The following is a 21,822-nucleotide window of genomic DNA, read 5'->3' as shown; positions in this document are numbered from 1 at the left end:
GCACCTGGAAAGGGCAGTTCGTGGCTGTCCCTAAGGGCTCCCTTTGGCAGGCTGGAGCTGCGCTGAGCCGGGTGGATGCCGGCCATAGTTTTCCTCCTCCCACAGGCAGGGTTTGGATAACCCGGAGGCCTTTGCCCCGGTTGGTGATGTGACCGTGACTCTTCTTGGCCAGGAAACAAAGGCCTTGGGGGCCGGAGCTGACCTAACACCCCTTTCCTGTTGTAACCTTCCTGCAGGCCACCAGAAGAAGATCATGTTGGCTGTCAAGAAGCTCAGAGACCTCCGCAAAAGCCTCAACCAAGCAGAAGCAACTCTGGCAAGACGCAAAGTCCCCGGTGCCCTGGACATCGTCACCATCGAGTCATTGGAGAACGGGGAGTGCCAGTCCCCACACACCCCCAAAATGATGACCTTCCAAGACAGCGAGCTCAGCTACGAGCTCCAGACGGCCATGTCCAACAGCTGCCACGAGACACTTGGCATCAAGAGCAGCCAGGGGATGTCGCGAAGCCAGGAGAGCATCGGGGTGCGGTCCCGGGGCTCGGGGCACTCGCAGGACAACGTGCTGTCCCGGCACCTCTCCAGCCCCTCGCAGGAGAGCCTGGGCAGCGGGGAGAGCAGCAGCAGCAGCGGGCAGTCCTGCGCGCCGCCCCGCAGCAAGGAGAGCCCGGCCAGCCTGCCGGGACGGCCCAGTCCCGAGCCCTACGGGAAGCTCGTCTCCCCCGAGGGGCTGAACGGCTGTGCCAATGGTGGTGGGGGCAGCCCTCTCAAGGAGAGGAACCTGCCCGAAGGCACGGATCAGTACGCCCGGCCAGTGGCTCAGAAAGGTGCTGGGACGCCGGCGGTCACCCCCTGTACTCCACCCCAGACCCCCAGCAAGGCGACGGCCCCGTACGTCTTCATGTACCCGCACGTCTCCTTGAAATCTCCGACGGTCCCTTCTCTCCTGGGAGCAGAGCAGCCCAAGACCCTGGCGCACCCGTACCCCTCCATCTCCTCCGGGCAGAAGAGCAGCCTGCAGACGTCGGCCCAAAAAACCTTCTCCTACCTGCACAGCCAGTGTGGCCCTGCGGAGCCGCCTGCCATGCCACCCGCAGCTGGGGCGGCCCCGGGCGCCTGGCCGGCCGGGGAGCAACACAACGGGGGCGAAGGCTTCAAGTACAAGAAGCGTTCACACAGCCTGAACCGCTACGCACTGTCAGACGGGGAGCACGAGGAGGAGGAGGGGGCACCCACCAGCACCCTGAGCTCCTACGCCACGCTGACGCGGCGGCCTGGCCGCAGCCAGATGCCGCGGGCCTGTCTGCAGGCGGATGCCAAGGTGACCCGCAGCCAGTCCTTCGCCATCCGGGCCAAGCGCAAGGGCCCTCCGCCGCCGCCTCCCAAGCGCCTCAGCTCTGTCTCCAGCACCCTCACAGCTGAGGCAGATGGCGAGCAGCCCCCCGAGCCCGAGCGGCAGCCCGCAGCCCCCCAGGACATGGCCAACGCGGGTGCCAGCTCCGGTGACGCCAGGACAGTGAAGAGCCTGGCGGCCGCGCTGGAGGGGACACCGGGGGCGAGTCCGCCCAAGCCCCTCCTGGCCCCGAAGCCGTCGCTCGTAGCTCAGGACTGTCACCCCGGGGCAGATGTGGATAATGAGTCCTACAACGGCGGTGACACCAGCAGCACCGCGCTTCCTGATGCCGGCAGGGACCCCTTTGAGAGCAGCAAGCCACGGAGACGGACATTTAGCGAGCCCAGTGCTCCCATGACAGAGGTGGCTGCGCAGGGCGGGCGGGAGGATGCCTGCTCGGACACAGAGGAGGAGGCCAAGCCGGGGGTCTCCTCCTCATCCTCCCAGAACAGCTCCAGCGAGTGCATCCCCTTTGCAGAGGAAGGCAACTTAACCATCAAACAGCGGCCAAAACCCACCGGGCACCCCAAGGCCGACGCAGCCGTGCTGGAGGCAGAGCCCAGTTCCCAACCGGCAGAGCCCCCCTGCTCTGCTGGGAAGGAGCCGGCGCTGCCCGCTGCTGCCAAGGAGCCGCCTGTGCTGGAGTTCAACCTCACCGAGTCGGACACGGTGAAGCGCCGGCCCCGCTTCAGGGAGCGGGAGCCGCTGCAGGCGGTGCTGAAGGCCTTCAGCACGGCGGGGCAGGATGAGGCAGCGGCCAGCCCAGCGCCCCAGTATGCCCAGGCCCAGGCAGTGAGCATCACGGGGCCCGCCGTGCCGGCACCGGCACCACGGGCTGGGATGGCCGGGGATGCCTTTGACGACGACAGCGTGGAGTTCAGGATTGCCGAGATAGAGAAAAGCATCTTGTCGCTGGAGAAGGGGATCAAGAAGACACCGAGCCCCACCAAAGCCCCCAGCCCCACGGAGCTGCTCGGCACCAGCGTGGTGAGGACGCCCATTCCAGGTACGTGGGGTTGTGGGGGTGTCTCCAGGGTGGTGGAGGGGCCTGAGGCTCCCTCCTGGGTTGGTATGGGCGGCGAGGAGGACGTGTGCCACTGCGTGCCATGAGTCCCCTTCCTTTGCAGATGTCCCTGCCAAGCACACCTCTGTGGCATCCACCAAGCTGGTCTTCTCCGGGCCCAAGACCATCTACCAGCAGGTCCTGCAGCCCTCGCGCCACACCGTTGCTTCCTGGGCGGCCGCCGAGGCGGTGCCAGATGTGATCGGGCCCCTGGCCGGTCCCGGCTCACTGACACTGGAGGCGGGCGGCAAGGTGTCGGCGAAGCCTTTGGCAACAGCCCCGGGGGCTGCCCTGGCCCAGCAGCGGCTGGAACAGACCAACTCCAGCCTGGCCGCCGCGCTGCAGGCGGCCGAGAAGAAGATGACGGTGAAGGAGACGGAGAGGTGAGGCAGCACTGGGGGCAAGGGAGACGCTGGGGCTGGGCCCCTCGAGATGGAATTGGGGAGTCCCCAGTGAGGGCAGGAGAAGGGCTGGGCAGGGACACGTGCCTTATGTCACACCAGATCACCCGTGCTCGAGTCTGGCTGCGTGCTGAGCTCCAGCGGGGTTGGGTCCAGCACCTGAAGCCTTCGGGCGGTATGTTGACCGTCTCTCTCTTTCCTCCCCAGCCGCCCCGGGGCCGTGCACTCCGCCAAGAACATCCTGGAAGACATCAGCAACATGTTCGACGACCTGGCCGACCAGCTGGACGCGATGCTGGACTGAGCCGTGCTCCCTCCGGCTGCTCCGCCGGTGCCCCTCGTGATGGGGGGAGGGCGGGTCCGGCACTGCGCGGTGCCCCCAGGTCTCCCCTCCCCGCGCTTTGCACTGCGGCTGGGAACGCAGCTGCCCCTCCTCGCTCGGCCCTGGCTCCGTGTCACACGTGCCGGCGCGGCCGCGGGCTGCTTTCCGAGGGGGTCAGACATTTCCCACCAGACTGGCGGCAGGAGGAGAGCCCAGAGGGGCTGCACACGCGGTCCTGGAGGCCACGGAGGAGCCCTCGCTCCCTTGCACAGAGCCGAGGAGCCTCCACAAGGGACCTTTCTCTTTCCCCACTGCATTGCTGAGTCCTGCCTCTCATTATTGATCCCCTGCCAACAATGTGTCAAAGGAGAGACCTCCCCGGGCAGCCGCCACCGAGCTGGCTATTTACTGAGCCGATCCCAGCCCCGGCAAGGCCTGACAGCAGCTAAAAGAAGACAGGGCTTGTCGCAGTTTGGCAGCCTGTGGAGCGAGAGGGAACCTTTCTGCTTTATTTGTTGCTTTTCCAAACGCGTCAGCATCAGGCAGCGTGTAATCCAAGTGGACTGAAATCCTTCCGGTAGGACCCACAAACCCCCCGAGATGGGGCTGGCACAGCCTGCGAAGCAGCGGATGCTCCGCCACGGCCCTGCCAGACATGGAGGTCTACCTGCCCCCTCCCCGGAGGGATGAGGATGGTGATGGCAGCGCCGAAGGCCTGTGCGTTTGTGCCAGTCCGACTGGATTGTGCTGCTAAATGGACGCTGCCCTCTGCCAACACCGTGCCTGTGCAAACCCCACCCTGGTGCTTCCAGGGTGAAGCAGCAGCATGGTTAATGCTTTTTCCTTTTTTTTTTTTTTTTTTTTTTTAACTCTATCCCTTTTTGGGGGAGAAAACGGTCCCTTTTCCCACTCCCCCCTCCCTGCAGGGAGCTGCTGGCACAAACTCTGCTGCGAGCGTTGTTGAACAGTAGCAGCCTTTGGGACTCTGCGAGATGCCTCCTCGCAGCGCTGGAACCCAGCGGGAGCGGTGACCCCGCCTGCTCTGGGTGAGTTCAGCTCGGCAGCAGCCACCGTGCCCCCGGGCTGGATGCGGCCGCAGCCCCGCGGCTGCAGCCGGGGAACAGCGGCGGTGGCCCCGTCGCATCCAAGCGGTAGGAACGGCTGCGTAGCTTGAAGACAGATTTCTCTAGCAGGATCTGTTTGGTAGTGCATGTCTAAATATGTCCAAAAGCCCCAAACTTGGCTTGCACTCGGCATGCCAAGCAAATGAAAGCATCAAAGCACCAGAAGGGAACCTAAGATTGTACTAACGTGCCATTTGCTACAAAAATTCCAAACAAAGGGAAAAAAGAATTCCACATCTCCCCACTTTTAAAAAAACACCAACACGAAACCAAACTGGAAAGGGAGAAGGTGGCTGAAGAGGTAGGTGCTTCCGAATCTTTTTGGGTGTTTGTGACTGAACTGGATTGTTTGCAGCCCCTCGTCCCCCTGCATGGGAAGGGGAGCAGCCCTGTGAGCAGAGCCCACCTGGACCTTCGCGAGGGTCTCTGCTCACGAGCAGCATTGTGCCACGGGCCAGGCAGGTGGGGGGTGCCAGCCTGGCTTCCAGGCTGAGGAACAAAGATGAAAAAGCCCTGGGAAAAAAAAAAAAAAAAATCCTCATGGTGTTGGCGGGGACTTGAGGTCAGTTTGAGGCGGTTAAGACACTTCTCTCCTGGCGAATTGGTTGCTCTGATTTATGTATCACATTGCGTGTATTTAAATGACCATGTCTGACAGGCAAGTGCTACGTCACAGACCCGATTGTTTTTAAATAGCTACAACCAGTGGCACTTTATCAAAAGGTTTGCAGAAACCTTTTAAAACTGATTTTTACTCTCACAAGTCAACCTGGGACAAGCCCAGTTATTTTTTTTCCAATGTTGATAAACTGTAAATGTTTTTTTGGTTTTTTTTTTTTTTTTTTAAAGGCCAATGTATATATTTTAAATGTGATTTATTATATATATTTACTAACCAGAACTGCAAGTCTTGTACTCTGGGGTCAGGGATAAGAGGACACTGGGGTGGAGCTGTCGCTGTCTGAGCCACCTGAGGGCAGCACCACGCTGCTCTCATTGTCAATAAGGGAATTAAACATTTGATTTTGCAGAAGAATGCCTATTTTTTAAGCTCTAGATCTCTATTTTGAAGCTACTGTATGGTGTGTAAGTTATGTACACTGCAACTGGGACTAACTGATCCCAGCTGCACCTGCTCCGTGCAGCAAGACAGTGAGGGGAAAAAAATAGCCCATGTAATCACCAGACTGACAACAGATTTTAAACCATCTGCTCTGTTTGTGTTAATCATGTGTTTTGTTTTCCACTAACATCCATTAAGACTAAATTCTATTAAACAGTGGGGCATATTTTACCCTTTTGATAGTTTTGCCTAGTTGTGTCTTTCGTGACAACTATCGCACAAGCTTGTCTCCTACTCCGAAGCTGAGGATCAGCTTTATCCTGCCCCTCGAGTGCTTAAGATCTGGGCTCCTCAGATAATCTCCCCTGGCGAGAGTCCCGCTGTCACCTCCAGCGAGGTTAATGTTCAGTTTGGGTCGTACCACCCTGGCAGTAACGTGGCGAGAGTGCTGGGGACCAACACTTACCTTCCAGCGCCCCGCTGCCCACTAGCCCTGCCTGCCAGGCAAAGAATCTCCGTCCTCCTGGGTGATGGGAGCGCGGCCGCAGTGACACCAGGTCCTGCTTTGCTCAGCAGCAGCAGCCCAGGCTTCCAGCTCGCCCCGGGGCTTCAACCCGCGCCGCCAGCCAGGACCGGAGCAGCGCCTGAACAACCCCGTGTGCCGTGCCTGGGACCCAGACCACCACCAGGTAAGCGGACTGTGACTCCGTAGGAAGAGGCATTCAGAGCTGGACAGATTTGCCCAAAGCTGAGCAGAATGTGGGGAAGAAATTTCAGGATCAGGTCCCAGGAGCACCAAGCTCTCGGGCTGTGCCCCTACAACAGGTGAACCAGGTGGCTCAGGCCCTACGGCGGGAGCAGCCGAACACGCCTCCACCCCCTCACTTTGCTGGGTGCAAACTCCCTCCCACTCCGTGTGTGTGGACAATCATTTATTGCCGTTCATACACTGGATGCGTGTGGGTCTGGGTTTGTTTCCTTTTTTTTTTTTTTATACAATTTACAAGTTTTAATACAAATCAAATATTTTTACATACATCCCAAAAATTTAATATAAAATATACACCATTTAAAAACATCTTGATGTAGGAAATTTCTTTCTGAAGCCGTGCGCCCTGACCCTCGGACACCTCAGTGGCCGAGGGAAGGGTGGTATTGGCAGGACCATCCAAAAGGCTCCATTCACACGCCTCGGCTCCCTCCAAGTCTAGCAGGGGAAGGAGGGTGCAGGAAAATAAACATTTGTGATTACCCAGAGAAGGAAACCTTGGAGGTGCCTCCTCTAAAGGAAGGTGGGGCCAGCAGGAAGCCCCAGTGTCTGCTGCCTTTTATCACCTACAACAGTTAGTGGGACAGGGCAAGAGCTAATGTCTGGGGCGGGGGAGAGGTTGCTCTGCAGGAATAGCAGTAAGCAGCTCCGTGCTGCCTCTGACTCCAGCTCAGCTCAGCCACAGAGGAGGCCACATCCCACCTCTAGCCGACCCTGGCATCAGAAAGAAAAGCTGATTTCTCACGTGCCAGGGCTAACAGGTCTGGAGCTGGCAGTTAGTGAATTAAGTGAGACTGAGAAAGATGCAGCTTGTTCTCCCTGAGCCAGGCAGCAATGCAGGCCCGAGAGGAGTGAAGGCAAAGCTCAGCCTAGCTGGCAGTGGTGAGCAGACCCGCTCTGCAAGCAGGAGTGGCCTGGTACTGCTGCTCTGCAGGAGAGCAGCCCTGTGTTTCCCCAGTGAGCTGCTGGCTCCCTGTCCCATGCGACCCTGCCAGCAGCACGGAATCTAAACGTGCGCTCTGTAGCTGTAGGAACAGGGTCCAGGCCTCTGAACACCCCAGCTGCCCCCTCCAGCATCCTCCATCTGTCCCCAGAGCTCAGAGGCTGGCTGGACCCCTGCTTTGCTGTCTTACAAGACCCACAGCAGGGAGAAGGGTATTGCTTAGACACACAGTGCATGCTCTCTGGTTATGCTGAAATGTAAGGAAGACAAAGTGGAGCAGCAGGGCAGAGCTTGGGGGTTCCCAGCCAGCTCCCTGCCCGCCAGGGAAGGACCAGCAACCATTTGTTAGTCTTGGGTACCAAAGGGGAAGTAACAGCTGTCTACTGTAGTGTTAATATTGGGAGAAATCAGTGCCAGGATTTACCAGCTTTAGCCAGTTTTTAGAGCTAGGAAGGGACTCAACATCTCCATGAGCTGCCACTATTCCAGTAGCCAAGCCTGGGTGCTGCTGTGTGGCCCTCAACTGTCCAGCCCACAACAGAACCAGTGCTCCCAGTACAGCTGGGGTCTATTCAGAGCTCAAGAGCACGTGTGCTGCACTGGGGCAAATCATGGTTTGCAGCTGCCCTCAGGGGAAGGTTTCCCCCAGTCAAATGAAGAAGAGACCTCCAGAAAAACAGGGAACAGATGTGAGGGCAGCAGCATGGTGGGGAAGAGACTTCCAAACACGACCAAAGAAAGACACGATGAGGGTGGTTTCTCTGTTCCTTGGAGACCAAGTACCAGATGCAGCACAGTCCCAGGACTGGAAAGGAACCGTGCACGAGCTCTGCGTTAGTCACAATTGCAAGATACAGATATTCTGCCTGGAAGGACATCCCCTTCCCTCCACAGCAGGATAGGCAGGTCTCAGGTTTTATCTCTAGCTAGGGCTCTCTCAAGCAGGTATTTCACTGAAGCAGAAAGGCAATTCCAATCACAAAACTGAGGACAGTTATAAACCTCTCCGGGAGTTGTTAAAGCAGGTAAGAGCTGGTTCAACAGGGCTGGAGGAAGCTGAGCCCTGCTGACTCCCTGCGGGCAGGCAGAGCTGCCCTCCTGACTCCCTCTGCACCAGATCACTAGGGTCAAATGCAGACAGCTTTTCTTAAAGCCTTATCTCATCCCTCTTCTCTCAAAGCACTTAACAGCCAGCATATGACTACAGCAATAACGCTAGAGGGCAGGCCTGGCACAGCCTGGCCATCGCCGGGGCTTTCTCAGCACCCTGCCAGAGACCCTTCCCCCTGTCCCCTCGGGAATGTGAGTTCCAGTCCTCACCTGGCACCCAGCACTCCTGGAGCTGTGAGAGAGATGGCTCCTTTGCCCCAGGACCCAGGGACAGGGAGGTGGGTGAGGGCAGGCACAGGCATGCACATACACGCATCACCCAGGAGAGCACGTACAGATGGAAAAACAAAATGGTTTTCAATAGAGATCTCTTGCTTCAGTAGCCCTATGTCTCACGTGCTGGCCCCAGGTTCTCCTGCCAGGTCCAGGAAACCCATCTGCTCACATCAAGGGAAGGAGTCACTTCATTTCAGCGTCACCATGATATTAACAAAAACCTCTAGTAATAAATAAATAAAGGAAGAGCAGCCTGAGCAGCCACCTGAGCTTGCAGGTGCCTTTGAGGGTACTCTAGCAGGCTGGGGAGAGGCTGCACACCTGCTGGGGGATCCTGATAGCAGTGCCCTGCCCGGGGCCCCCTGGAAGGTGCTGATGTAGTTTTGCAAGGAGGCTGCCTGGTTTGCATGTGTGAGGGAAAACTCCCCGAGCCTTTGGTGCAGCCACTCTCTCAGTGCAGGATGCGGCTGTGTGGCCCTGGCTCCAGGGAACTTGAGCTGGGAGTGCTTAAAATGGCGAATTCATCCCCAGCTTTGTTTCAAACTGCAACTTCTGCCTCTTTTGGTAACGGACCCGGACCCTGGAGAAGGCAGAAGGAAGAAGAGAGTCAGTATGTGGAGGGGTGAAAAGCAAGCAAGGCTGCCCCACTGCAATTCCAGAGCTGCACAGCTCCAAGAAGCAGAGAAGCCCCTGGCCTGGGCCCTGTTCTAGCCTGGGTGGGGAATCGAATCCAGAGAGGAACCCATGGTCCCAGTCCTACCCCCTCCAGCCAAGCCTCATCTCCAGGGCCACGAGACAGCAAGGAGAGGTCCAGAAATCCTTCCCAGGAACAGAGCAGCGGCTCTGTCCCCATCAGGGTCCTCTGTATTCCCCGCTGCTTTTCCTCACCAACCCATTTCCTGAATCAGTGCTCATTAGCGTTAACTCCCAGCTCCGGCTGCTCCCTGTGCTAGGAAGAACAGCCAGTCACTTTGCCTGCTACTAATTCTTGGCTTCAGTTGCTTCCCGTGAAAATGAGTCCCACAGTCCAGGCACTGTGTGAAGACGTATTTCCTCTGCTGTGATTCAATGCCTCTCTGTCCTCATGGGATGAGATGGAGAGAACAGCCCTCTCCAATTCCACACTGGTATTTCATAGACTTTGGCTGTCTCCCTCTCATTGGTTTGAGATAAGGAAATTTTGGTCTCCCTTCCTGCTCCCAATCACTGCCACTGCCCTTTCCTGACCCTCTTTCCTCCCCTGCGCTTCCTCCCTGAGAGGTGGAACATGGCTTGCACACAATAGCCAGGTGATTTACACAATGCAATCATCTTTTCCTTTTTATTCCCCACCCTGTTCCCTGTGCATCATTTTTCTGCAGCTCAAGGCCAGGCTGGAGCAAGGCACCAGCCCTTTTTCCCCATTTTCCCTACTACCCCCATACCTGATTTCATGCAGCTTGACAATCTCATTGATGATAACTACAAGGACCAAGGAAAGGAAACCCAGGAGCCATGAGACCGGGGAGATGGAAACATGGTTAAAGGTCAATGAAGAACTGAGGTTTTCCCAGAGTTTCAGGTCCAGCACAGTCTGTGCCACTTGCCCCAGCAATCTAAGATCATAAACAGAGACAACAAATCTCAGCAGAGCTCATAAGCTTCCCAGGATCTGCAGATCAGGGTTCAGGCCTAGATGTAACACTCCTGGGTTCACAACAGAGACCCTTTACCAACTGAGCAGTGGAGAACAATTGCCAGGTACTATAATTCTCCTTTATAGGAAAACTGGTGCAGGAGCAGGTCTAGAGCCCTCCTTCCCTGCCTCCAGCATTCTGGAGTGCTTCACTGGGGACTAGGGATACTCACACAACAGCCACAGTGAGCGTCCACCACCGGTTGGAGAGGGGGCTCTTCTTCCACAATGGCTTGGTGCGATGGACGTGGGTGATGGATATGAACACTATGGGGACAGATGGAAGACGGGGTTATTTAGCATCACACACAGATACAACACTTTACAGTGTATATCAACAGCTATTACTCCAAAGGATATGGGGTTTGTGTCCCTGAAACCAACCTTTCATTCAAAGTCCTTTCAGAACGGGGTCCCCACAGTAATTCCAAGTCCTCAAATATGCAGGGCAGGGGGGAGCGCAGTAGCAGTACTGCACAGGATTACTCACTGTGGGGATGCCAAGGTTGGTTCACAGCCTGGCATGCTAAAACAGATCAGGCAAAGGACCAGAAATAGGGAGTGGAAGGTGAGCGGGGTTGCCCTTGTATTTGGGTCACCGCAGGCCTGCACCAATGGAAAGCTTCAGCTCAGAGAAAGAAAGATATTTAGCCAGAGACCCTGAGCTGTCTGCACAGGACAGAGCATTTACTCAGCTTTTGCTTGGGCTCTTCAAAACAGAATTTCTCACCTGACAGACAGAGCATTCCTGCCCAGCCTCAGTGGTCTGAAGGACATAAAACAGTAATGCACACTACCTGTCTTCAGAGTGGGCCTGCCTCTCAGATCAGGAAGTATTTCTGTTGGCCTGGACACCCTGTACATCTCAGCATTCAATGCTCTGCCTGGCACCAAGGCACAGCCCACACGACATGGTGGAAAGACAGCAGAGACCCAGCAGAGAGCAGCTGGACCTACTCTGCCAAGCAATCACATGCAGGTGATGAGTGTCAGCCAGGAGAGAGCTCTCCACCCCTCCAGAGGGTTTAAAAAGGCTTCCAGCTCTCAGGGAGTCATAGCTGCACCAGTGCTGTTTGGGGAAAGTAAGTGGTGTGCTTCACAGAATGGCAGCAGGCACATAAGGACTTCTGAGGACGGGGACAGTTTTGGAGAGCTGCAGGATGCTGTTCTTCTGGTAAGACTGGAAAGGAATCGGCACTTCACCAGGCTGGTAGGAAGCAGAATCAGCTCTGAAGGTGCTGCCTTTAATCAGTTAGGTCAATGTTTAGTAAGACAAGGGGCTTTATGCCTGTGCTGAGAGCCCACTGCAGTGTCTGCTTCTACCAGGGAGTTTGTGTTCTGGTACAGAGGGTAAAAAAAGAGGTAAAGGGTGCAGGTTTTCCCTCAGGGTGGGGAATTGGGGGTCTGGGAACAGGAACTTACCTGTGTGTAAAACAATCAGGCCAGCTGTGAGCTTCTGGGCTACAAGAAGGGCATTGGAAAATGTTCCAAACCAGTCAGGAGCACCATCAGTATTGCTAGTAAAGGAGATGACACAGGAAAAAGTCAACAGTGGGGACTTACTGCCTGACCTGTTCCCACCAGGGCCATGTCCTCCTCTGACAGCTGGGAGAACTAAGTGTGAGCTTGGAGCCAGGCTGTCCTAGTACCAGGAGGCAACAGTGAGCAAAGATGCAATTGTCAAGGCTGTGGGGAGAGCACCCAGCCCTCTGCATAGCTATTACAGCTGATCATGCAAGAGTCTGAAGCTTGTTAGAGGGGAATCAGTTCTACCTGGGAAGGGGAAGAGCAACAGGCCCTGCAGGGTGAGGGTAGGGTATGCCAGGCTCAGTTCCTCACCTGTGCAGCATGATGGAGGAGCAGGCTGTGAGATTGAGGCTGGTAGTGTTCACCTCTTTGCAGGACTCATGCAGCGTGAACCCGAAGCAGATGAGACAGGAGCAGATGGTCAGGCTGAATTTCAGCAGGAAGCAGAACAGGAAGTAGTGCTGAGTCTGTGAATAAGGGAGAGGCAGGAGGATGACATGGGCATGTCACTGGCCCAACTTCCCCCTGCATGAACCAGCAGGGAATCAGTGGCTGCAGAAGACAAGCTGTAGTACAGATGAGATGCTGCACTGTGGATCTGCCCTGGAGGCATGCTAGCACTAAGGGATTCCCTTTCTGTCCATGCCAGGCTTTTGGATAGCATGGCTCATGCCATGGATCAATTTATGAAGCAAGCTGGGAAGGCACAGGGCCTCAGCTATGGACCAACACTGGGATAAAGTAGAAGAGAAAAATGTGTGAACAATTTTAGTCTGATGTGCCACCTACCTTCTTAGGAATGGAAGTCAAGTTTTTTCCTGTTGCCATGGACATGATGGAGCTGTGGGGAGGCTTGCCCAGGAGTGAGATGCTGGAGAAAGGTAAGTTAGTCTCTCAGTAGCAAGTTCGGGCACCAGAACTATTACTTTTTCATCTGTGTCTAACATTTGAATGCAAATAACTTTCTTGGACTGCTTGGAGCATTGTCACTTATCTGGCCACTGCCTTAAGCGTATGCTGTAAAAGGTGTCACTCATGGCAGGTACAGACAGGGAGAGAGGTGACCTCCAAATATGTGATGGGGAAGTGTACCCTACCCACCCGTGGTAACCTGGCCTTGTCAAAACACCCTAGGCTCTCCGTCACACTCCAGGCACTGCAACAGTATCAGGATTAAAGATGATTTTCAGCTGGAGGTTCAAGGTACAAGATAATAGCAACTATTCAACAGCTGGCAGGGCTAACACAGCAGCACACAAATGCTTCTATCAGTGTTTCTAAGCAGCTTGACAAAGCAGGTGCTTGGAAGAATCCTTGCTGCCTTCTTAGCATGCTGTGGGTGATGTTAGCTCTCAACATGGACACTACGAGGCTGGGGGACTGGTCTGTGCATCCTGTGGGTGGGAGGCAGGAGATTCTACCCTGTCTGAGAGACTCACCTGAGCAGTGGGTAGCAGAAACAGGAGAGCCACACGATGTCTGTGGTGCTGAGGATGGGGGGCAGCTGCACCAGACAGGAGAGGAACTAGACAGGAACAATCCAGAGTGAAGAGCATGAGCAGTGTTCGACTGTCTTGTTAACTAAGATGCCACTGTCCTCCCCCAAAACACTGGGATGAGCTGGTAACTAGGCTGCCACTGCACAGTCCCGCCACGTGTTCCAGGCTGCTGAGGCAGGTGCTGCAGGGGACGCTTTCCTCCAGGGGAAAAAGGGTTTGAAGGGAAAGCCCTGTAGAAGTGTCAGGGAGAAGGGGCAACGCAGGCTGAGATCAGAGTTTCCATCTGTAAACCTGACTGAAGGCTGCCTTCCTCTCACAAGGCTGCCCCACTGCAGTCACCCATATCCACGCTAGCACTCCTGTCCTCTGAGCTAAATGCTGTCCCTGGCCAGGCCAGGACTCACCTGAATGACAACCAAGGTCAGCTGGCACTGCAGCAGGAAGAGGAAACACTTGCGGATCCCATACGTTGCATGCCTGGCCTGGAAGGAAGCACAAGCCCTCAGCCCTTGCTGCGATGGGAGCAGTTATCAGCCAAGAGCAATTATTGGCAGGCAGGGGCAAAACATGTGGCCTGCAGGGGAAGTGGGAGGGGAGAGGATCTGGACACACTGTAAGCAAAAGGGGAAGGTCTCTGGCCTAGATGTAGAAATTGCAAAGGAAGGGCAGAATTTAGCCAAGGGCTAAGTTTGCTTAAACCTCCTGGCTTTTCTGGGGTAACACTTCTCCTTAGCACTGCACTGTTGCCTGGCTAGGGATCTCTGCTAGTTTATACTTTATCCAGTTGAACGATATCTGTGTTCTGTTGCCACAAGGCACCGTTCCCAAACCATCCCCTTACACCTTGGATAGGTAGGGCTGGGCAGGAAGAGTATCTCTGTTGTGCTTCCTGAACAAAGGACAGGAGACATGAGCAAAGCTAATGCTGGCAGCTTACTGTGGACAACTCAACAAGAATGCTCACAAGAGCTTCTAGCTTTGCTCTTTGTGAGCTGTAGGCAGAGAGGGATATGCCTGGCTTACCTGTTCTATAAGCCTGATGATGCTGGTACTCTCTTCTTGGCGGAAGGACATGGAGCAAGGCAGACTGTTGAGCTGCCCTGAGAGCTGCAGTGGGGTGAGCTCATCAGAGACATGAGTCATGGTGGTGCTGGTGGCATAGCCAAAAGTCTCCCAGGAGCAGCGAGATGGGTAGAGAGGGTCCAGTGCTATACTGCAAGGAGAACACCGAAGCATTAGTAAGAGTCCTCATCCCAGAGGAGAAACTGTTTCACTGCAGTCCCGCTTGTAAAGTTGTGCTGTGCAATGTCACCTCTATCTACCTCACTTGTAGAGAAGTCCTGAGCTGTGACATGAATTTAGGATGAATCGTTCTAGACTGTCAGTTATTCCCAGAGAAACAATGAGTATATTTTGTTCATTGGTTTGTGGCTCAAGGTCAACAAATTGGCTGATCCAGAGGCGCACTTCCACTTTTTAACCCAATGAGAAGCGTCTATAATGCCAGTTGGTGCACGATAGTTCAGCATGAAAGAGTAGCATCTTCCTTTCAGAGATGGAGAGAAATATCTCTAGGTGTCAAGGGATATAGGTAAGTCATCCCATCCATTACCACCCTTATGGAGACAAATGCAGCTAGTAATGGGCAGAACAACTGTGAGCATCCTCCTGCACCAGCCACAGGTCTGGTGAGACCATGGCTGGGCTCTTGCTATGCTTAAGGCAAAGGCAGCTGGAGGAGTCTATCTTGGCCCACCTGATATCGCTTTGCAGGAAGAGGCAGCTATTCCGCAGGTTGGCAGAGCTTCCCAGACAGCAAGTCACCTCCCCGTACTCCTGCATGATTTTGATCATCTCACACATGGCTGCAGAGGGACAGAAGGAGAAAGACAGTGCATTAATCTCATTATGCACACAAAGATGCAGTACTTCACATACCCTTTCCAGTGTGGACAACAAGCTGTCAGATCTTTTAAAATTGCCCCAACTGCTATTCATCAGTCATGTATATAGTGCATCCAAAGTCAAAGTACACAATTAGACACCTAATTAATTGCAGTTTAAGTGTCTTGTAAACCTGCCTCCTGCAGGAACTGAGCTATGATTCACAGAATTGTAACCTAGAGATTTGCACCTCCAGCACATCTCTTTCAGACAAGAGCTGTAGGTATAGCCTAGGTATATAATACAGATGGCTTCAGCATCAAATGGCCTTGCTATAAAACAGCAGAAATTAGATAAACCTAAATACAAACCTAAAATTAATACACAGTTTTAAATTCTGCTCAGCAGCACATCACTACTGTTTCAAGTCTAAAGGAACAGAGGGAATGTAACAAACCACTCCAAAAGCAGTGCCACACTTAGCCATACTGTTCCTGTACTCCCACCACTACATCTAAACATCTAACCTTCATTAATCTTATCAACACTGTCCTGAGGCCTCTAAATCAAAGCTGCTGTTTGATCAGATTTTTCTTCTGTAGCTCTATGCACAGTGCTTTGTGTGTATATGAATTTTCTAGAATGCTCCAGGAAAAAAAAAAAAAAAAAAAAAAAACCAAAAAAAACACCCTCTGCAGATTCCTGTGTAAACAAGTTACCTAAGTGACTGGTGCACCCAGATCTGTAGCACCGCAAGGGCTTAGATCAAGTGGGGAACTGCCACCTCTCTTGGAAATAAAGAGGAAATCTACTGGACATTGACTGCTTGGGCAGACTGGGCTGTAACTTATTCTCACTGGCACTCTGTGAACTGTGCCCAGAGGTACCTAAAATGCCAAATCATAACGCTTAGCACTTTTACTGTAGACTAGACAGATATTAGCCAGCTGAGCACTCGGCTCCTTTCTTAGATAAAATAGTATATCTCAAAAGAAAGAAATTTTGTCCTTTCTGGTCTCTGCAATCAAAAACTCTGCAAAGCAGCCGAAGGTGTTAACAGCAACAGCTAGAACAAAATTCTTCTGGGAAGTGATTTATGACTTACATAAGGCAGAGAGAGTTTTGAGCAGAGATCAAAGTCTCCCAGCACACCGATAATGCTTATTTAATGAAAGGCAGTAGCATTTTGGATGTTTGCTTTTGTGTCTCTTCTAAATGCAAATTGAAAGGAGTGGTTCTTAGCCCAATTCTGTAGCTAGGGAACAGTTGCATTAAAATGAAGTTAGCGCCTGGCTTCCCACAGGTAGCAGCAGAGGATCATTAATATCAAAATGCCCTTTTAGATTTCTGGACTGTATCCCCTTCACCCATGTCCACACCCAGGTGGGCCAGAGCAAGTAGATGGGGAAGGTATTCATGGGCAGACCTAGGCTCTGTGCCACTTACTCTCTGGGGTGCAGTCTGTGAAGAGGGGCACCAGCAAAGGCACATTGTCTATGTTCTGCAGGTGAGGTCTCACCTGGTGGATCCCCCGTGGGAGTTTGGCCTGAAAAAGAGAATGAAGAGACTAAGCAGGGGAGCACGTGTGTGGGAGAGGCATTTCAGAGGAAACTGCTGAAATTAGAATTAGGATTCCCAGAATTATGCAACTTCAAGATCAGATACAAATTCCCAGAATTATGCAACTTCAAGATCAGACACAAATCGATGTCCCTGCAAACAGTCCCAAGCCACTGTAAAAAGTTTCCTGCTGAAGTTCTACACTGACAGCCAGGCTGTCTGTGCTTGCCCTCAGGGTTTGTAAGATCAGCATGATAAACCTGTGCTCAAGGATTTCTAAGGACTTTTCACCTGTGTGGAGAATCTAGTCAGAGACTAAGTGCTGTCTCCCAGCAACCAGATCTATTTTAATTGCAGCCACATCAACACAGCAAGGGAACAGTTCTTGCTTTCTAAAACCAGGCCTAGTAGATTTTCTTACTTATTTTTTAAATCTGCATCTATCTCATAGGCCTGTAACCTCTGAGAATGTCTGAGTTCTTTATGAGGCAGGAGGAGAGATAGAATTTCTTCTGTTTGCATGGAATGTGGGGATGTTCCCACTCCCTGCCCCACACATGGGAAGGGGACCCAGATGGACTGAGATGTAGCTTTCAAGGCTACCCCATGTGTGGTCATCTCCATTCCTAAACTCCAAAGAAAGGCCTGTTCAGCAAAAGGGATTAACTGAGAGAATCCCAAACTTCCCAGGCTCTAGACACCAAGTTGGAAGAGGGTGGGGGAAATCAGGAGTCCCAATGCAAACCAGTCAGTCAATCTGCTTAAAAAAGGAATTCCCTCTGGGAGTGAAGAGGTGATACTGCTGACCATGACAACAGCACAAGGTGTGTAGGAAAAGGGGGCCTCACCCTGTTGCAGTCCTCCAGGAAGCTGGGGATGTCGCTGTCTGTTGGCTGAAAGCTGATGAGATCCGAGTGCCCTTCCTCCTCCATCAGCAGAAGTCCCTCCACATCATCTCGAGAAACTGGAGCAGAGAGAAGCAGCAAAACAATAAGCACAAATCTGCCTCTGCCACCCCTGTGCCACCCACATGGTATATTCACGTGGTGCTGCAGAAGCCAGGAAACGTGAGGCCTGATTTTCTAGGTTAGCAACACTTAGATCCCACTCAGTCATCTAAAATGCAGTATTTTTAGATGACTAATCTGCTCAGAGGTATATATGTGAGCCTAGTCTCTGCCCTTTTGAGGCACGATGGTTTAGCTGTTCTGCTCTCCTTTAAGGGGAAGAAGAGAGTAAAGAAATCCCACCTGAAGTAAGAAAAAAGAGTAATGCACAGGCAAGAGACTCTCAGTGGCTTGACCAGGGGCCCCAGCAAGAACCAAAAGCACTAATGAGCAGTTGTAAAATCATAGCAGCTGGTGCACAGAAGGATGTTTGTTTCCAACAACTGTGGTGCTGACTGGGTACAAAGGCTATAAATGTAAGGTGCTCTCACTCACACACACACACACACCTCAGGCCCATCCAGTTTTGTGCTCAAAGCTCTGAAGGATCAGGTATCTGGTGAGGACACAGGAACCTATGAATGGGTTTAAAAGAACCATCCAGGAAACAAGTGGCATTCAAAGTGGCTTAGGCGCAGTTCTCTCACCCTGATGTAGGTCATCGTGCAGAGAGCCAGCATGGCTGGGGCTAGAGGGAGGGATCTCTGAGCCAGGCACATCACCATTAGGCGTTAGAGATATGTGGCAATTCCAGCCCGTCTCTAGACCCATCTTCTCAGCAAACACCTGTAGGTGAGCAGATGAAAGATTTCAGTGTAGCTGCCCAGGCTGGAGTATTGTATACCAATGCCATCAGGTAGTGGAATCAGATTAACCTTATATTGCATTGGAGCTAAACTCTCCAGTCAGTCAGACAACCAGGGGACGTGCAAGTTCAGGGGGTTTTGCAAAGACAGCTTACCTTGCTTTTGAGCTCATCTTCCAGGGAGAAGTAGACAAAACGAATGCAGGCATTGACCAATCCATCAATGAGGCGGACAATGTCAAGACGGGCCTGATACTGAGACGAGACCATTCCCATGAAGATCTGTCCACTCAGAGCCTGGATACAGTCTTCCTTCTCCATCACTTCCCCAATCCCTTCTTCAGGCATGCAAACAACACGCAATCACATTGAGACACAAGGGGCCACGCATGCATCGGGCAAAGTACACATGGTGGGAGAGGCCACCAAGATAACATCCAAGGACACAGCACCCAGATACACAGAAACATGCAGGTACACACGCACACATATAAAGGAGGAAAGATGAAGAGATATTCATTTGTCCCAGCATACCCAGTCACAGAAGCGGTTTCAGGACATCCCCACATATGCGACCAAGAATACAAGCGTGAAACAGTGAGCATGGAAAGGAAAAAAGACAAAATAGAAGACAAGGATCAGTCACAAGAAACTGAGGCAGAAAGGTACAGGATGTATGCTGCATAATGTTCACATGTGCATTTTAAACACGCCATACTGTGCTTAAACAACACAGCAAGTCTAGCTGAGGCATAGTGGCATCGGAGGAGGGGCTGATGCAAAGGAACTGGATCATGTTCCCTCCAGTGACATTGCAGATACTCCCAAAGAGCCTGAAAAGGCTCTCTGACAGGGTTCCTTCATCATCACCAGATCAGCCTGTGGTGAATGGGAGCTGGATGCAGCATGAGGAACAAAATAATAAAGCACTTGACACAGTTGCAAAGCTTGCCATGGGTGGGACTGAAAGCTGTTTTGAAAACACTGGCACAACTGCCTCCCAGCTGTTGGAAACCCCATTATTCACATTTTACAGAATGGGAGACCAAAGCAAAAAGTGATTAAGACTGCTTTTCCAAAAGAGCCTCTTGAACTTATGTAATAGTATGTGCTTATTTCTCAGTTTACATTGCTGTTCTGGAGATGTACAATTCATCTAGTGGGAATCAGTTCCTTCAGTACAGCAACAAAATCCATCAAGGGAGAATAGTTGCATACCACCATACATTTAATTCTTTTGAAAAACTCAACATATGTGATTTCCATAAAGTTAGACAAATAGCAAATACCCAGAAGTCTTGACTCTCGGTTGCCTGATTTAAGAAACAGACTTCCCACTAGTAAAAGAATTTCTCCACAAGCTTCAATAGCTTAACTAGAAACATACCTACCAGCTGCTACATCATTACTTCCTCTGGAAATGCATTTACTTCAGAAACCCTTAGTTCTCAAGTTCCATCTGCTACTCTGAATAATAACGTTCTTACAGCTCTAGACTGATCAGAAAGCAAGCACCTGGCCCAGCAACAGACTTTATTATAGACAGCAGAGAAGACATATACCATCTGAGCTCCAGCTATTCCTCCGACTGTTCTGTTTGATGGGGGTTGTCCCAGGAAGATCACAGCATGTGAAGATTGCGCTCTGCCCAGGGACTTGCACCAGTTCTATGCACTTGCCATTGAGCTGGGAGGACAAGGCACAATGCATTGGCTTGTACGCAAAGGCAGAACAGTACCCTGAGAGGCAGGCTCGCTGGTAGAAATCTAACACCTTCTTCCTATGTAGAAGAGACAAAAAATAGACAAAGTTAACAGAAATGTGCTGCATTTCTGGCAACGTACACTGTAGTTTAATGTAGAAATCACCAGCTGGGTATCTGGAAAAATGTATTCTATGAGGAGCGGTCACATACTCTGAAAAAGCCTTTCCTTACTGTTTCTGCATTTTCTTATCTACTGGCACTACAGGGCAACAAAAACACCTTTTCCAACAGGAGCAGTGGTGAACATTTCTGTTTGCTCACCAGATTGATGAGTATGAACACAGTACTCTTTGAATGCACTTATTAATATAATATGCCCTATATGGCTACCAGATGACTCCAAATAAGTTCACTGCATGACAGCAGAAGCTTAATCCGTCAGAGAGAATTTATCTGCAGGGAGATAAACACCAAGGAAGGAACTACAACTCTGGCAGCAGTATCTATGGCAGAGATAGTTACAGTAGTTTTCTCCTATCCACTTGCAGGGTTTGGGTCCCAGGAGCTGTATGTGAAGTCTCCATTTAGTCAATATTCTGTCACTGGAATAGTGTAAAGTTCCTTCTCTATGCTGAACTCACAAAGGTAACAAATTAGACTATACATGGGATTTTTCAATGGCTTCTAGGATGATAAGTATTCCAAAAAGGACCAGTGGGGGTTTTCTTACACCTGATGATAAGCAGGCTTAGAAGAACAATGTGCTGCTAGTCAGTGAAACTAAACATTACTGGTCTGCTCTGATAGCAGGAACAGAGATTTAGCCTGTAGATGAAAACGCAACACTGTCAGGTAGTGCAGCAGGACTAAAAGGGTGTGATGCATTGTGGTGGACTGATTTGAAGCGGTCAACAGCAGGTAGAATTGATCACTTTGCATTTCATGTAAGACAAAAAAAAAAATTCTCTGCCACCAGCATACGATCTGATTATAATTTCCAGTCCTACTACATAGTAGAGTCAGATTCCACTTATAAGGGGCTAATATGTTAACAAATACAGGAAGAAGTAGCTTAGTCTTACATTCCACAATCATGTAACAATTAATTATAAGCAGAGATGACTCATGTTCATAACCTACTTGAAGCTTCTATTAAATAGCTTAACAAGCATCAGTAAAGGGAATTTTAACAAAGAGTAACCAGGTTCCTGCAGCAATTTAACTGCAGCTCCTCAATGCACCAAATGACAAAGCTGCTCACCTGTCAGAGCCAGAAAGGGGGTAGATATCGGTACCATCCCAAAAGTCTGTGCAGGCCTCGAGGATGATGTCAGCTGTCCCATGAGAAAACATCTGCTCAGTGCCTGAAATGTAGGAGAACAATGAGTCAGCATCAAACATACAGGCTCCCAGGAAAGGGATATCATATCAACTGTTCCCTTATTTGTTAAAAGCAAGTGTTCCCACAATCTGCCTTGATGTACTCCGGATATCCCCTTTCCTCTGTTGAAAGTCTTCAGTCTCCATCGAGAAATTATTCAAGACTGGATGATATGTATTCAGCTGCTATTTGTCGAACTGTGAGTTCAAACAAGGCTGTAATAAAATGTGAGCCACATAGTCAGTTCCTATTCTCCCCTTACACTGTGTAACAATCCTGCTTCTACAAAAGGTGGGATAATATCTTGTTCCTGTATCCAACAGAGCAGAAGAAAAAGATATTTCTGTGTGCCTCTTCTCATGAGAGTACAAGCAC

The 21,822-nt window shown here is 51.7% G+C and overlaps 2 protein-coding genes across 8 annotated transcripts in view; one reads left to right on the top strand and one right to left on the bottom strand.

The window, feature by feature from the left end:
* The window catches only part of CASKIN2 (CASK interacting protein 2), a 35,419-nt gene extending 29,811 nt beyond the window's left edge, over window positions 1–5,608 (top strand). For all 4 annotated transcript variants that reach the window (XM_042802392.1, XM_042802393.1, XM_042802390.1 and 1 more), the window contains 3 exons: window positions 237–2,399; window positions 2,521–2,839; window positions 3,065–5,608. In XM_042802392.1, coding sequence (XP_042658326.1) covers window positions 237–2,399; window positions 2,521–2,839; window positions 3,065–3,161 — 2,579 coding nt within the window. In that variant the 3' untranslated portion in view covers window positions 3,162–5,608. The remainder of the gene's footprint in view (window positions 1–236; window positions 2,400–2,520; window positions 2,840–3,064) is intronic.
* Window positions 5,609–8,916: 3,308 nt separating this feature from the next.
* The window catches only part of TMEM94 (transmembrane protein 94), a 49,860-nt gene continuing 36,954 nt past the window's right edge, over window positions 8,917–21,822 (bottom strand). For 3 of the 4 annotated variants that reach the window (XM_033002336.2, XM_033002334.2, XM_033002337.2), the window contains 16 exons: window positions 21,328–21,430; window positions 19,924–20,141; window positions 18,518–18,699; window positions 18,204–18,342; window positions 17,458–17,573; window positions 16,496–16,595; window positions 14,922–15,030; window positions 14,189–14,378; window positions 13,570–13,647; window positions 13,106–13,191; window positions 12,456–12,537; window positions 11,979–12,133; window positions 11,562–11,656; window positions 10,313–10,406; window positions 9,889–10,059; window positions 8,917–9,044 (listed from right to left, as the gene is read on the bottom strand). In XM_033002336.2, the coding sequence (XP_032858227.2) occupies window positions 8,972–9,044; window positions 9,889–10,059; window positions 10,313–10,406; window positions 11,562–11,656; window positions 11,979–12,133; window positions 12,456–12,537; window positions 13,106–13,191; window positions 13,570–13,647; window positions 14,189–14,378; window positions 14,922–15,030; window positions 16,496–16,595; window positions 17,458–17,573; window positions 18,204–18,342; window positions 18,518–18,699; window positions 19,924–20,141; window positions 21,328–21,430 (1,991 nt within the window). In that variant the 3' untranslated portion in view covers window positions 8,917–8,971. The remainder of the gene's footprint in view (window positions 9,045–9,888; window positions 10,060–10,312; window positions 10,407–11,561; window positions 11,657–11,978; window positions 12,134–12,455; window positions 12,538–13,105; window positions 13,192–13,569; window positions 13,648–14,188; window positions 14,379–14,921; window positions 15,031–16,495; window positions 16,596–17,457; window positions 17,574–18,203; window positions 18,343–18,517; window positions 18,700–19,923; window positions 20,142–21,327; window positions 21,431–21,822) is intronic. The other variant, XM_033002335.2, reaches the window with a different exon arrangement.

The sequence above is a fragment of the Tyto alba genome, unplaced genomic scaffold (genome assembly GCF_018691265.1).
Source record: "Tyto alba isolate M040663 unplaced genomic scaffold, T.alba_DEE_v4.0 Super-Scaffold_39, whole genome shotgun sequence".
Classification (NCBI taxonomy): Eukaryota; Metazoa; Chordata; class Aves; order Strigiformes; family Tytonidae; genus Tyto; species Tyto alba.
Note: the sequence above shows the minus strand (reverse complement) of the source record. Positions and strands in the feature narration are given on the sequence as shown.